The sequence below is a fragment of the Aquarana catesbeiana genome, linkage group LG06, assembly GCF_042186555.1.
Source record: "Aquarana catesbeiana isolate 2022-GZ linkage group LG06, ASM4218655v1, whole genome shotgun sequence".
In the NCBI taxonomy this organism is placed as follows: Eukaryota; Metazoa; Chordata; class Amphibia; order Anura; family Ranidae; genus Aquarana; species Aquarana catesbeiana.
The window spans coordinates 187,080,183-187,097,157 of record NC_133329.1 but is presented as its reverse complement, the minus strand read 5'-3'; the positions used below and the strand labels follow the sequence as shown (position 1 = coordinate 187,097,157).

The 16,975-nt window shown below is 45.7% G+C and overlaps 1 protein-coding gene across 3 annotated transcripts in view; it reads left to right on the top strand.

The window, feature by feature from the left end:
* SNX29 (sorting nexin 29) overlaps positions 1-16,975 on the top strand; it is a 2,112,233-nt gene that overhangs the window by 1,509,066 nt on the left and 586,192 nt on the right. For all 3 annotated transcript variants that reach the window (XM_073591167.1, XM_073591166.1, XM_073591168.1), the window contains 2 exons: positions 3,417-3,533; positions 8,392-8,447. In XM_073591167.1, coding sequence (XP_073447268.1) covers positions 3,417-3,533; positions 8,392-8,447 — 173 coding nt within the window. The remainder of the gene's footprint in view (positions 1-3,416; positions 3,534-8,391; positions 8,448-16,975) is intronic.

Here is a 16,975-nt window from a genome sequence, read left to right as displayed (position 1 = left end):
TCCCTCCAAGAGCAAGAGAGCGAGAAGACAGCGGACAGAGGGAGAAGAACCGGAGAGCGGAGAAGAACCGACAGAGGCAGAAGACGTCAGCAGAGGACACAGGGGGGCCGGAGAGGGGAGAAGAGATTGGAAGAGACAACGGATCTGCCTTAATAAATTACTCTAAAAACCTGTGTAATGTGTTTTATTTTTAGGTGAATGGGTAGGGGTACAATGTTCCCCATACTCATTCACAAAAGATCTGGGGGCCCCCTTGTTAAATGGGGCTTCCAGATTCTGATAAGCTCCCCGCCCGCAAACCCCGACAACCAATGGCCAGGGTTGTCAGGAAGAGGCCCTTGTCCTCATCAACATGGGAACAACGTGCTTTGAGGTGGGCGGGCAGGGCCCCCCTGCCCTAAAGCACCCACAACCCATGTTGATGACATGCGGCCCGGTATGGTTCGGGGGGGCACTCGCTCATCCCCACCCCCTTTCCTGACCTGCCGGGCTGTGTGCTCGGATAAGGGTCTGGTATGGATTTTGGGGGGACCCCCATGCAGTTTTTTCAGTATGGGGGTTCCCCTTAAAACCCATACCAGACCGAAGGGCCTGGTGTGCTCTTGGAGGGAGAACCCATGCCGTTTTTTTTTTTTTAAATTTGGCGTGGAGTTTCCCCTAAAGATTCATACCAGACAAAGTGCCTGGTATTGTCGTGGATCAAAGTCGGATCCCTGTTCATTAAAGTCGGACGCATTTCGGACTTCAATTCGCAGGTCAAAGTCGGATCCAAAGTGGTACGAATGTCGTGTCGTATCAGTGTGAACCCGGCCTAATTGATGAAGAAATAACAAAGGAGTAGCCCACACCTGTCCATGAAACTTTTGGCCCCTTGAAAAAAGGGGGATGGCTATTCTTAAGAGCTGTAATTCCTAAACCCTTCCTCCAATTTTGATGTACATACCCTCAAATTAAACCTGAGAGTGTGCACTTTCAGCCCATGTCCATTATATAACTATACTGTAGCTTGAATATGTTTTGGTAAATACCTGAAAAAAACTCAAATTATGCCTGTGTCCAAATATATAAAGAAACCATAAAAACAAAAATTACCTCCAACCCAATGCAATAAAAGAATGTAACATCATTATTAATAGATAAAAACAAGACCTAACAGCACATGAAAATCAGCACTTAATTGAATGGCACATTACCCAGATGGACCATAGCTAGTCCCAAACACCATCGGGTGCCATAATGTCTAAACTGGGTGAGGCCACATTATATATTATGCCGCGTACACACGAGCGGACTTTACGGCAGACTTTGCTCGGCGGATTTTTCGCCGGACTTTATCCGCCAGGTGCGCCGGAATTTAAAACGGACGGACTTGCCCACACATGACCGGACTTTCCGGCGGGCTAAGTCCGCCCGTCTTTCCGACGGACTTTCGCCGGAGTTACGGTGGACTTTCAGAATGAACGGACTTGCCCACACATGGACAAGTCCGTTCATTTTGAACGTGACTCAGGTGCGACGGGACTAGAAAAGGAAGTCAATCTTGCCGCTTTTATCGGCGAGATTGACACCTTGCGAGCCCCGCCGCGGGTCATACCAGGCCCTTAGGTCTAGTATGGATTTTAAAGGGAAGCCCCCCCACGCCAAAAAAACGGTGTGGGTCCCCCCTAAAATCCATAACAGACCCCGATCCGAGCACGCAGCCCGGCAGGTCAGGAAAGGGGGTGGGGACGAGCGAGCGCCCCCCCCTTCCTGAACCGTACCAGGCCACATGCCCTCAACATGGGGGGGTGCCTTGGGGGAGGGGGCCCCCCCAGCCCAAAGCACCTTGTCCCCATGTTGATGAGGACAAGGGCCTCTTCCCGACAACCCTGGCCGTTGGTTGTCGGGGTCTGCGGGTGGGGGCTTATCGGAATCCGGGAGCCCCCTATAATAAGAGGGCCCCCAGATCCGGGTGATGTTGACCACGCCCCCCCATGTTGAGGGCATGCGGCCTGGAACGGTTCAGGAAGGGGGGGCGCTCGCTCGTCCCCACCCCCTTTCCTGACTGGCCGGGCTGCGTGCTCGGATCGGGGTCTGGTATGGATTTTAGGGGGGACCCCACGCCATTTTTTCGGCGTAGGGGGGCTTCCCTTTAAAATCCATACTAGACCTAAGGGTCTGGTATGCCCCGCGCTTGCCGCAATAGGAAAATTTGTTTTTCCTATTGCAGCAAGCGCGAAATTCAATACCCTGCCCTCGCGTCGTATCTGGTCCGTTGGACCAGCATACACACGAGTGGGCTTTCCGTCGGACCAGCACACAGACGCCAGAAACTGAGTCCGATGGAAAGATTTAAAACATGTTTCAAATCTAGGTCCGGCGGGCTTTTGGGAAAAAGTCCACCGGAAAAGTCCGCCGGAGCCTACACACGGTCAGATTGTTCGGCGGACTCTGGTCTGCCGGGCAAAGTCTGCCGTAAAGTCCGTTCGTGTGTACGCTGCATTAGAATTAGATCCTTTACTCAACAGTAACAGCAGGATAAATCACATAGGGGGTTATTTACGAAAGGCAAATGCATCTTGCACTACAAGTGCACTGCAAGTTCACTTGGCAGTGCAGTCGCTGTAAATCTGAGGCGTAGATATGAAATGAGAGGAAGCTCTGCTGATTTTATCATCCAATCATGTGCAAGCTAAAATGCTCTTTTTTATTTTCCTTGCACGTCCCCCTCAGATTTACAGCGACTGCACTTCCAAGTGCACTTGTAGTGCAAAGTGGATTTGCCTTTTGTAAATAACCCCCCTAGTGTCGATTATTGAAATTGCATACATTTATACAGAATATAGTAGCTATTGCTGGCAAAATTACTTCAGTTACAGTAATGCTAGTTGCCCACGTGCACGGGCGCAATAGACCCCATCCATAAGTTAACCAAGAGAAAATAGCTGTAGACAAGCTTATATTTACTGATGACCACAAAGTGCATAATGTTTCAAAGCAATGCTGTATCTAACTGGCAAAACTGTCTGTTGAGGTAATTCTGAATCTGACATGATAAATCATAATCAAATGAGTACACACATTTACACTCAATACACCACCTCTATTATGGAGATTCTCTATTTTTTATGTGTAAAACACATAAAAAACACACTAAAATGCATCAAAAATGCACCGGACCCCAGTATAGTGAGAAAAAAGAAAAAAAAAACATTTGGAATGCATCGTATCAAACGCGCATGCAAAACCACATCCAGAACGGATCTGGAGTGTGTTTTTGTGGTGTGAACCAGCCCACCTGCCATTTTTTTTTTGAATACTTTAAACTAATACAATTAGGTGAATAATAAATATATCAATGTTTAAAAGCTTTAAAAATGCTCTAACTCTTCATTTTGCGTACATGTTTCTCAAAAAGTATACTTTTTTATGTACAGGTGGCAGAAATGCATGGAGAGTTGATAGAATTTAATGAGAGGCTTCACCGAACACTCCTTACAAAAGAAGCACTAGTGTTGCAAATGAGACAAGAACTCATCGATCTAAGAGGACCGGTAATATATATATTTTTTTTTTGTAGCACTGATGCATGTGTAAACAGTGTAATGTTAAGTTCCAATAGAAACTCTAGCTACTGAAGTGAATGCTTAGCATGGATAGCTGGTGCTTATAAAAAAAAAAAAATCTTCTGAGCAAATCCACACAAATCAAAAGTCGAGTTTGCTCCACCCTGTTAAAGTTTTTATGAACTGCAGTATCTGAAGGCATTTATTTTGTACTTAATAAGACAGTGAGCAGTATGTGTGGGAGAAGAGTAGAGCGGGTGTAATGTAACAGCAGACATTCTGTATAGGGTATATAAGACCTCATTATACAAAAATGAATTTTTTGGACCCAAACTAAAGATATAATACATTTTTTGGATTTGGTTATTTGTAAGAGATAGGATCATTTTCTAACCTCCTGGTTGAGGGCTATTCAAAGGGGACAGTTCTAGAGTATAAGGAGAACTATTTAACCCAGGCTACTATTTTGAAGCACTTTACAAAAAGAACATCAAGAAAAGGAACAGGAAATAATATTATTTCTAATATTGAATGTGATTTTCTTTTAATTCCAAAAGGTAGACAAAGGCATCTTCAAAACAATAATGAATGGTTATTTTTGACTACTTTCTTTAATCAGCATCGACTAGTTAATGGACTGTTAAACAGACATTGGTATGTTTATAAGATTGACAAGGTGTGGGGGCCAGTCTTACCAGTGTTATTTTTAAAAAAGCACAGAAGCTTAAAGTGGATGTAAACCCACTCTCATCCTTTCTAAACTACTGCCATAGTGCTGATCTATAAGGATCTACATGCCTCCTGCATGAATCCTTGTCAAATGTCTCCCCTCTGTCTGTTATGAGACCTGAAAAACTGCAGATTCTGTGGGTGGGTCTGCTGTCAGGAGCTCTGTGTGTGGAGTAGTGATGTCAGTAGACTCCCCGCCCACCTCTACACTCGCCTTGTAAATATGCATTTTCTCCTGTGAATTTCTTACACTGAAAACTATGCTATGATCACTAACATCCAGTCAAAACCCAGAAATGACCACCACACGCCCAATCATGCCAATCCTGGGAGAGCTGGAGAAGAAAGGAGGAGGGGATCTGAAGTACACAGAATGCCTCTCTCAGACTTGTGCATGAGATATGTAAATCAAGTCACTCACAGCAAGGGGGAAGAACTGACTCCTTTTTCTCTGTGTGTCAGTTTTTATCTTACCGAAGGAAGATAAGAGGACTGCTTAGAGCTGGAATAACTTTGTGGCAAGACTGGGCACAGATGACATGAAATCCTATACTGTACAAGGTGCAAGACTTAATTAAAAAAAAAAAATTTGGGTTTACATCCACTTTAAGGATCTGCTTATTCCCAATGTAATCGATAGGCCTCCTAAAGTTTCTGTGTTTGGTGGTTTGAAAGGTTTTATGTCCTGCAGGAGATGTGGTGTAGTTAGTGTTTTAGAATTGCATACACCAATTCTTTTCAGTCACAGGTTACACATGAAACATGTAATATTAATGGTTTATTGCATGTTCTGTGGGGTTTACCTTCTCCAGTGCCTGTGTGGTTTGCAGTAGGGATGAGCTGAACACCCCCCAGTTCAGTTCACAGCAGAACTTGCGAACAGGCAAAAAATTTGCTCGAACACGCGAACACCGTTAAAGTCTATGGGACACGAACATGAATAATCAAAAGTGCTAATTTTAAAGGCTTGTATGCAAGTTATTGTCATAAAAAGTGTTTGGGGACCCGGGTCCTGCCCCAGGGGACATGGATCAATGCAAAAAAAAGTTTTAAAAACGGCCGTTTTTTCAGGAGCAGTGATTTTAATAATGCTTAAAGTCAAACAATAAAAGTGTAATATCCCTTTAAATTTCGTACCTGGAGGGTGTCTATAGTATGCCTGTAAAAAGGGGTGCATGTTTCCCGTGCTTAGAACAGTCTGACAGCAAAATGACATTTCAAAGGAAAAAAATGTAACTTAAAACTACTCGCGGCTATTAATGAATTGTCGGTCCGACAATACACATAAAAGTTAATTGATAAAAACTGCTTGGGATTTCCCCACAGGGGAACCCCAACCCAAAATGAAAAAAAAAATGCTTGGGGGCCCCCCTAAATTCCATACCAGGCCCTTCAGGTCTGGTATGGATATTAAGGGGAACCCCGCGCCAGAATAAAAAAAAATGGTGTGGGGGTCCCCCTAAATTCCATACCAGGCCCTTCAGGTCTGGTATGGATATTAAGGAGAACCCCGTGCCAAAATTTTTTTAAAAATGGCGTGTGGGTCCCCCTCAAAATCCATACCAGACCCTTCAGGTCTGGTATGGATTTTAAGGGGAACCCCGCGCCAAAATTTTGAAAAAAAATGGCAACCCCGTCTCCTCTAACAACACGGGGAAAGCCACAGGGAAGTCCCGTGAATTCCCCATGCGTCAGAGGTGGACGGGGTCACCGGGTGGCCCTGCCCTCCATTATATAAGAAATGTCAGAAGAAGCCAAGCGTCACACGGCTGAAGACTTCCACTGAGGCGGATCGTGCAGATGGAGCGGAGAAGAAGCCTGGAGGAAGATGCGGGACAAGAAGAGCTTAAGAAGAAGATGGAGAAAATGAAGAAGAAGATGTAGGAAGAAGAAGAACACCGAAAGAACACCAGAAGAAAGAAGATGCAGAAAGGAGGACTTGTCAAAAACCGTCTCTTGTGTTTTTTAAACTTTTTGACACTTTTTTGTGAAATGGTAGGGGTACATTTGTACCCCATTACCAATTCACACGGGGGGCGGGATCTGGGGGTCCCCTTGTTAAAGGGGGCTTCCAGATTCCATCAACCCGCCTGCCCGCAGACCCCTGCAACCACCGGCCAAGGGTTGTGGGGATGAGGCCCTTCTCCCCATCAACATGGGAACAAGGTGCTTTGGGGGGCTACCTCAAAGCACCCTCCCAATGTTGAGGGCATGTGGCCTGGTACAGTTCAGGAGGGGGGATGCTCTCTCGCCCCCCCTCTTTTCCTGCGGCCTGCCAGGTTGTGTGCTCGGATAAGGGTCTGGTATGGATTTTTGGGGGGACCCCACGCCATTTTTTTTTTAATTTTGGCACGGGGTTCCCCTTAAAATCCATACCAGACCTGAAGGGTCTGGTATGGATTTTGAGGGGGACCCCCACGTCATTTTTTTTTATTTTGGTGCGGGGTTCCCCTTAATATCCATACCAGACCTGAAGGGCCTGGTATGGAATTTAGGGGGACCCCCACGCCATTTTAAAAAAAAAATTTTGGTTCAGGGTTCCCCTGTGGGGAAATCCCATGCTGTTTTTATCAATGAACTTTTATGTGTATTGTCGGACTGACAATTCATTATAGACGCGAGTAGTTTTAAATTACTTTTTTTCCTTTAAAATGTCATTTTGCTGTCAGACTGTTCTAAACACGGGAAACTTGCGCCCCTTTACAGGCATACTATAGACACCCCCCAGGTACGAAATTTAAAGGAATATTACACTTTTATTGTTTCACTTTAAGCATTATTAAAATCACTGCTCCCGAAAAAACAGCCGTTTTTAATTCTTTTTGCATTGTTACATGCAAACATCCCCAAACACTTTTTATGATAATATCATGCATATAAGCCTTTAAAATTAGCACTTTTGATTTCTCCCATAGACTTTTAAAGGGTGTTCCGCGGCTTTTAAATTTGCCACTAACACCCCAAATTGTTCGCTGTTCAGCGAACTTGCGAACAGCCGATGTTCGAGTCGAACATGAGTTCAACTCGAACTCGAAGCTCATCACTAGTTTGCAGTATGTGGGGAAGACTGTGTGTAAGAATTGGTGAACATGTTGCTAACGTTGTAAAAGGTTTTAAAAGGCACAGTTTGTCTAAACACTACTCTCTTCCTCATAATAAAGACCTTGCTTCTCCTCAGCTTGTGGGAATTGACAAGTTAATTTCCCATTGATGAGACAAAGTAGATTTTTGATCTTAAAATATACAGTTTTTTAGGACTCAATATTGATTGGGTTACTAAGACCTCTTTCACACTGAGGCATTTTTCAGGTACTTTTGGGCTAAAATGAGATTAAGTATCACATGACAGATGGTGAGCTGAAGGAGTCATATACACAGCATTTTTATTTTACACTATTTTTGGTTTAAGAATCTCCCTTTCCTTTGGAAAAAGTGCTTTGGGAAATCAAGCCATCTTCAACACTCATACTGATTCAACTGAGGTATTCAATAGCGCCACACCCACACTTAACCCTTTTCCCTTGCACACTGGAGCGGTACGCTTGCAGGACGTTAGAAAAATTCCACTAATGCTATCTGGCCTCATGATAACACTAATACAGTGATCAGCAAAAAATCTATACACTGTACCTAATAACGCTGTGACAGTGGAGTGAAAGAGTTAACTGGGGAGTGAGCAGGGGGTTAAATGTACCTATCTGCGTGATCTTACTGTGTATTGTGTAGTGCTTTTAGTCACAGTAACAATCTCTTTTCTCTCTGGGTCACAAAGAGGGCTCCAGGAAAGAAGATTTCATAGTTTTCTGTGCCTGTGTTTTGCTGAACTGATCAGCAGGTCCTAGCCAAAAAACATTCACCTGGACCTGTTAAGTGATCAGTGCTGGAGCGAATCATGGCACCACTGGCACAGGAACATGAGCATGGATATGCATGATCTGGCACAGAGCTACCGCCCTGTAGCAGGAAAACTGCTATAGGGTGGTTAGCAACTGGTTAATGATGAAGTCCATAGTTTATCTTTGATACTTTGTTTAATTGAAACCTTTTGCATTCATGTCAAAGGGTAGTAGTACAGTAGTACAGTGAAATAGACTTCTTCTTTCTTTTTTTTTTTCAGGTCCCTGGAGATTTGAGTCAAACATCAGAAGATGAGAGTTTGTCAGACTTTGAAATGTACGTTTTCAGTGAATGGCTTTAAAGCCTTCATATCTTTATTGTATTTGTGACTCTATAGAGACTAACAGTAGATCATAAATTTACGTAGTATATCTAACCAGTGGCGGCTGGTGTTCAAAATCTTGGGGGGGGGCATAAACAAACTGAAAAATTCTGAAAAAAAAAACATCGAACGCAGCCACTGTGCCATCAAACACAGCCACTGTGCCATCAACGCGGCCACTGTGCCCATCAAACATGGCCACTGTGCCATCAAACGCAGCCACTGTGCCCATCAAATGCAGCCATTGTACCCATCAAACACAACCACTGTGCCATCAAACGCAGCCATTGTACCCATCAAACACAACCACTGTGCCATCAAACGCGGCCATTGTGCCCATCAAACATGGCCACTGTGCCATCAAACGCAGCCACTGTGCCCATCAAACCCAGCCACTGTGCCCATCAAACGCAGCCACTGCACCCAACAAACACAACCACTGTGCCATCAAACGCTGCCACTGTGCCCATGGAATGCAGCCACTGTGCTCATCGAATGCTGCCACTGTGCCCCATCGCATGCTGCCACTGTGCCCCATCGAATGCTGCCACTGTGCCATCGAATGCTGCCACTATGACCCCCCCGCCTGCTTGCCGTCTGCCCGGCACTTACCCTGTCTCAGTGGGGTAGCAGGTGACAGCGAGCGGTGGCCTCCATGCATCCCCTCCAGTCCTCCTCCCATCCTCTCATCCTGATAGGCGTCCAATCACAGCCCCTGTCATTTCAGCCAATCAGGTCACAGGTAACAGACCCAAGACGCGGTTCAGTGTTAGAAAAGCGAATATTAATTTGCTGTTCTAACACACCTGGGTGAACTGCGAGCGCCAAGCATGGTGCTCGCAGGTCCCCTTTTTTGACGCCTATTAGAGTCTATGGCTCTAATCAGGTGCTTCAAAAACACCCCCGTCACTGTAATTCAGAAGCCCAAAAAGGTCATAGAGGGGGTGGTTGGAGAGAGGGGGTGGCTGGAGAGAGGGGGCGGTGCTCGTGCACCCTTATGGACGCACCAACACTGTAGTCACCCTACTATCTTTGTATCTCGTAAGAATGTTCCTGCGATATATTCAAAAAAGATCTCTCCTGCGCTCAGGTGTCCATGAACTAGACATGTGGTGCAGCCACCTAAAAAGGTAATGCCTAGCGTCTTGCAGCCCTCGTTTGAACAATGGGTATTCAAGCTAGAAAAAAACACCCGCGCTTCCGGGCCATGTCCCCTGCACACAGTGACCTCTGACACTTGTGGAAGGGGAAATGACGCCGCGATCGGCCGGAAGTTGTGGGTGGAACGCAGGAACGCCCGCACTTCCTGGTCCTTCGGACGGCGTGCGTTCCACACGTTGCATGCAGTACTATTATGGCTCCTGGGAGCCGGAGAAGCCCATTATCCATCCCGGTTTATCTATGGTATGGGGACACTATTTGAGCTGCATACAGGAAGTGAGGTAATTGTGTCTGGCGCGCCCCCCCTTCCCCCCCTGGGGTGGTCGTTCAGAGTGGCTGCGCCCTGTATTATGTGGTCTATGCTGAGAGTGATATTGATCTGTTGGCTCGGTTTATATAGCAGATAATATAGAGGGATGCTTGTTTTCCACTATTTGGCTACAAATGGGGACCGTACTCAGAGGGATGGGTCTAGGGAGGGTTAAACTGAATGGGTGGGTGGTGCCTATTATTTGTGGGAGGGGGCGTTGCCACCAATTGGGTGTGACAGATATATGCATACATATACACATTTATAGAGGGGGAATTTCGAGAGACCAACCATTGCCCGCCTAGGCTCTGAAGAAAGGGGTGCTCCCCCGAAACGCGTTAGCCATTGGCCATTTGCACCGGTCTGACCCTCTCAGCAACAGGTCCTGGCGTGTCGATCCACAGAACAGCGCTTTTGCGCCCTTTTAAAGCTGGTTTTTTTTAAGCTCGTTTGTGAGTATAATTTTTGCTGTTTTTATGCTGCATTAAAGTTTATCAGTGGTAATGCACTAGGTTGGTGCGCCCTCTTTCTTTTCTCTTTCCTGCGATATATTCTTCACTGCCCTATGTCATATTTGCTATCTGTGATGTGCCTTTGAAAAATCAATAAAAAATGTATTGAACCCTAAGAATGATTACACCATCCTTAACCACTTGGCGACCGCCGCCCGACGATGTACGAGAGCGGCACGGGCAGGCATGTACGTCCTTGCCTTCCCGCGAGTGGGGGGTCCGATCGGACCCCCCTGGTGCCTGCGGCGGTCGGATTGAGGTCAGGGGTGATCTCAATCCGTGAGGTGAGGGGGAGGCCACTCATTCGTGGCTCCCCCCTCGCGATCGCTCCTGGCCAATGACAGACTTCCTCTCCCTCTGTAATGTAAACAGAGGGAGAGGAAGTGATGTCATCTCTCCTCGAGCCGGTCTTTTCGTCCCGGCGCCGAGGAGAGAAGACATCAATGTAAGTTACACCAACACTACACTAATGCCCCGTACACACGGTCGGATTTTCCGATGGACAATGTCCGATCGGAGCGTGTTGTCGGAAATTCCGACCGTGTGTGGGCGCCATCGGACATTTTCCATCGGATTTTCCGACACACAAAGTTGGACAGCAGGAGATAAAATTTTCCGACAACAAAATCCAATCGCGTCAATTCCGACCGTGTGTGGCCTGTTCCGACGCACAAAGTGCCACGCATGCTCTGAAGAAATTCCGACACGGGACAGCTCGTTCTGGTAAACTTAGCGTTCGCAATGGATACAGCACTTTCGTCACGCTGCAATGTAAAAAATTGTTTAATACAGCGCACTCTCTTCTTCTTTATAATGTGACAAGAATTAAGTGGTTTTGCTGCTCATATTCACACACACTTCTCACAAAGTTTGATTTGTGTTTTTTTAGTGGGATTCCCTCAATATATTGTTATTAGTTGTCACATCTGACAGTTTTATATTTTTTTAATATTTTTTTTTTTGTTTTTTAAGCCTTTTTTTTTCTTTAATGTTTGGATTTTCTCCAAGGCTGATCTTTGTTCAATGTTATTTTTATTTTTACTCCCGAATATTTTTGTGTGTGTTTTGTGTGTCAAGTTACCCCAACACCATTGATATCTTTTATTATTTAATCTCCATGAGATTTTTTGTTGTTGGTGTCCCTTGTTCATTTCACATTGTATATTTGCAATGTACCTGAATCCTCACAAACCAACTGTCATTTTTGAAGTAAAACACATAGGAGAGTAGAATTCAAAACAAAAATCCTTTATTAAGGTATCAGAACCAAACAAAGAGGAAGGCAACACTGGATCAACAGCAGAAATTAGTGAAGCCTGGGACCCCCACGGCAGACATCAATTCTTCAACATCAAAATTGGTGGCCTGAGGAGTCCATATATAAGGGAGGGCAGTCTGGTCCGGGATTCACAGAGACTCGGATAGCAGCAGATGACATCTATGTCCCCAGGCTGTGGTACCACAAGAGGCTGCATCTTTTGGCCGACCAGACTGGATCCAGGGCAATCACTCTCTGGTCTTCCTTTCACACTTCCTTCCGGGCTGTGGCTGTGCAGTAGGAGATGTGGCAGGAGGAGGAGTAGGACCTGGAGGAGGAGGAGGACTGGGAGGACCTGGAGGAGGAGGAGGACTGGGAGGACCTGGAGGAGGACTGGGAGGACCTGGAGGAGAGGGAGGAGGAGGAGGAGGACCATCCCAAAGCTGTGTGTGAGGTGTAAGTTGTCCCCTCACACCTTTCTCCAGAGCCTCTGAAATGAGGGCCTGACACCTGGCTTGTTGGCCCTCCTCCATCCTCTGCATTTTATAGGCAATGAATGCCGCAAGGTTCTCCTGCCTGGTGTGTGGTGCTCCCAGGACCTCTGTAGCCCTCCAAAAAAATCTGATAGCCGCCTCCTCTAGGCTACTCCTCCTGCTGCCACTTTCTGTTTTCAGGGTGGGTGGAGGGACCTGCAGATCAGCCACCTCCTGGCTGAGACTTCCCTGTGTATGAAAAAGGGACATGGTTTTAGTTTTTGCATCATCAATCACAATCCTAAATTAGTACTCCCAACTAACATCTAGTTCACATCATTGATTGGACAAGCAGAAATATTTAGAGGAATGCTATACCTGGCTCAATCTGGGCTCCTCCACATGTGGCCTGGAAGGCCCAGGTTGGGCGTCAGAAGCCTCAGCCGGGGGGGAAGGAAGTGTGGAAGGAAGACTGGAGAGGGATGGCCTGGGTTCAGTCTGGCCTGCCAGAAAGTGCAGCCTGTCGTAGTACAACATCCTGGGGACATAGATGTCATCTGCTGCTCCGGATCTCTGTGAATCCAGGACTTTCTTGCGCTCCCTCAGATATGTGCTCCTCAGGCAACCAATTAAGATCTTTAAATAGGTGATGTCTGCCGTGGGATCACCTGCTTCACAATTTCACACAATTGCACCAGTGCTGCCTTCCTCTTTGCTTGGTTCTTGAAATGGGGGTGGGTAATCTCCCACAGACAGGGCAGCTCACTTAGCATATCAATGAATAGTGCCATGAAGTCAGTATCTCTCATTAAGATATCCATGTTCACTGCAAGACACAACACAAGACAAAGCCTAATGTCAGACAAAACTCTCCTAATCTTGTTACAATATAGTCCTCAATCTAGAAGCAGTATAGGCCCAAGTTTGTCTCTTACCTTCGTTCTTACGATCGGCGCGTCCAATGCTCCTTCCTCCGCTCACAGATCGTACGTAATACGCACGCGTGTTACGCTTTATAGACACTGCGCATGTGTGTAACTCCGCCCGCCCCTGACGTTCTTTCTATTCTATTCCCCGCCCCTTTTCGTTCGGCGCAGTGGGGGAAGAGCATGATGGCGGAGTCACACCAGGTGCGTGCTAATTGTAGCAACGAGGAGGAGGAGGAAAGCCCGGATCCAGGCACGTCCTGATCCAGAAGGAGACGTTTTAAGGCCACAAATATGTCGTTTGGGGAGATGTTGGAGATGGTCGACATCATGAAGAAGTCCGACTATGATGGCAAATATGGGCCTTACCCCAACCCGAACATCCGAAAGGCCAAGATCATGGCGAAAGTGGTCAGGAGTCTCGAGCGGAATTTCGGGATCCGAAGATCAAAAGATCATCTCAGGAAGCGGTGGTCGGACCTGAAGTTGAGAGAGCCAGAGCAGTACCGAAAGATCCGGAGAGTGCTGCAAAAAAGTAAGTAGTTGTGCTGTGTTTATATTCTTTCTGGCTTTATTCCGTTCGTTCTGCTCCATATGCTTTTATTAATTGTAACGTTTAAAAAGGTCAACTTTAATGTTCATGGGCCCATTATTCGTTCGTATCAAACATTTTTCGTTCGGCCTCTAGAACACCATTGTTTAGGCAATATGCATTTTCCCACATTTTTTTGGGGCCTACTTGGATGCCAAATATTTGTTTAGGTAGATGGGTTTGTTACTAGAATGAAATGCAAACTAGATTGTGTGTAAGGAGAGGACACTGAGCAGCTGTTTTCACATCTGGACACTGGAGCACTAGTGTGGGACACAAGAACACCATTTTTATTAGGGGGGCCACACAGGTGCTCCAGTGTATACTATAGGGGGGGGCTACATCTGTGAAGCTTGTACCAAACAGGTAAAGTATTGCAGCTTGACAAAGGGCAATAAAAAAAAGACATCTTTGAACTCGGCTAAAATAGACAATTGTACCCCACTTCCAAGCAATGTTTCCTATTTCTATAGTTCTGCCATCAAATATCTGTGTGCTAAGTATACCATTTTTGTTTTACATAGGGGAGAAAAGACTCGGACACCCCTCATCCCAGGAGAACACAGACCCCCCCCCCTCTGGAAGAAGGGGAACTACCCCAAACCCAAGATGCTGAGCAGGAGGAAGAAGAAGATGTGGTGGAGATTGGCACCACAAGAGGTGAGTGTCTGCGACCACAGACTCAGGTAAAAGAGATGGCTGGTGGCAGATTTTTGAGACCTTTTTTTTTGTTCTTTATCTCTTTTTAGGTGATCGTGATATTGTGGATCCAGAACGCTTTACTTCTGAAAGTGCCCAGATACTGATAGGGGAGATCATGGGGTGTAATCTCCAATTGCAAAACATCCAGCAACAAATACGTGATGTTATTACAAAAAATAATAACATCATTGATGTTTTGGGGCGAATTTAAACCCCACAAAATGACCGGTTTTCAGTATTTTCAATTTTAACAATGTTTTGAAAAGCCAAATTTGGAGGATGCACACAGTGTGCCAACATGTGCTATCTGCCATCACGGGAGATCAATGGACGTGTTTTGGGGGGGCAACCCCTTCCTCAATTATAAAGTAGCGTTGAGGAAGGGCTTGCTCCCCCAAAACACGTCCCTTGATCCCCCCTGATGGCAGATAGCACATGTTGACATTCGTAAATTGGTGTGCATCTTCCAAATTTGGCTTTTCCAGGGGTGAGTTCCCCCCATCTGAACGCTATATCAAACCCAGTTCCTAAATACTGATGTCTGATATAGCTTTCAGGTTTTACCTAATGTGAACTTTGTAAGTTCTAGTTTTTTGGCTTTCTTGTTGGTTTTACACAGGCCTGTTTTATCTGAAATGGATATTTTGATTATTCATAATGCTACTGCAAACATTTTATACTACAAACATGTTGGTTTGTTTTAAAAACCTTTGGTAAATGCACATTTTGATTGTGCAGGTATAAAAAAGTGCCTTACTCAAGAATGTGTGGATTATTGTCTCAACACTACAACAACACTTTTGGGGTGATGTAATTGTTGTTTTATGCACAAATGGGGGTTATTTCCTAAGGGCAAATACACTTTGCACTACAAGTGCAGGTTCAGTGCAGTTGCAAGTGCACTTGAAGTGAAATGTGTTTTTGCATTTAGGAAGTACCAGCCAACACTGTTTTTTATAAGGTTACCTAATCACGACATTTTCTGCACTCAACACATTTCTGTCAGGGTCAGCTAAAACAAACACAAGCAGTAAATGTCCACCAAGAATTGCTTTTGGTTGTTTTTTATTTAAAAAAGGTGTCACATATTGTCTGGCATATTGATAGCCCCCCTACCCACAAAGAACTCCAGGTATCGTAACCGGACATCACGGGCATTCAGGGAGGGCAAGCCAGGACGGCCGCTTTCAAGTGCCGTCATTGTTGATGTATTTGGTATTCCGGCCTCAGGCCCAACTGAGCCAGCATAGTTGGCTGAATGTTTTCTTAAAAAATTATGGAGAACACAGCACGCCAGTATAATATGGTTCAGTTTATACTCCGCCATATGGATGGGTGTCAGAAATAGTCGGAACCGGCTGGCCAGGATTCCAAATGTGTTCTCCACCACTCTTCGGGCTCTGGCCAGCCGGTAATTAAAAACCCTCTGTTCCGGGGTGAGGGTCCTCATCGGGAATGGCCGCATCAGGTGGTCCCCCAGCGCAAATGCTTCATCAGCAACGAACACAAATGGGAGACCTTCAACATTGTCCTCTGGAGGTGGCAAGTCCAAACTGCCATTCTGGAGACGCCTGTAGAACTCCGTCTGGGCGATGACTCCACCATCGGACATCCGGCCATTCTTCCCCACATCCACATACAAGAACTCGTAATTAGCCGACACCACCGCCAACATCACTATACTATTAAACCCCTTGTAGTTATAATAGTACGACCCCGAGTTGGGTGGTGGGACGATGTGGACGTGTTTCCCATCAATTGCCCCTCCGCAGTTAGGAAAGTCCCACCGCTGGGCAAAGTGGGAGGCCACAGTCTGCCATTCCTGTGGCGTGGAAGGAAACTGTTGAGGAAAAAAAAAAAATTACTATTTTTTCACAGAAACCTGGCAAGCAGATTAGACACAAACATTATGGGTCAACCTCCAGATAGCATTTATTAAGGGGAATTTAACAACAACAAAGTATAAGGTACACCTATCATATTCCCCCTCCCCCCCTCTCATGGGCCATTTCTAACATTATAGGGGGGGGGGGACTCTTGGACAGGTAACCCTCTTCACTTCATTGAGAGATGAATGCCTAAATACAGGGTATTACTTGGAACAGCCCCTCCTTTGTTACACTATTGGCAGCCCACTGGACAGGTAAGAAGTGTCATAATACAAAGATATAAATACACACTGTACACATTTGAGCACATTTGGACATTCTGCTATTACCTATCAAGATCATAATAGGATACAAGAACTTTAAACAGTACCATTGGAAAGTATACAGGCAGGCCCTTGCACTACATGCTTTGGGGAATTCATCCATAAATCTGACCAGTAAAGAGATGGGTATAGTGTGTATGGGTTTGGCAAAGTCAGCAGATAGATGATTGAGGATAGAGAATTGGGATCAGCTGACTTAGCAGTTGGGGGGAGGGAGGGTTACCAAAAATTTGGGGACACCACAAAAAAAAGCCTCTGGCCCTCTGCCTGAATTTAAATCCAAAATAACATTTCCAAACATTTTAGGGGGTGTTTGGGGTAAAGCACTACTATGGA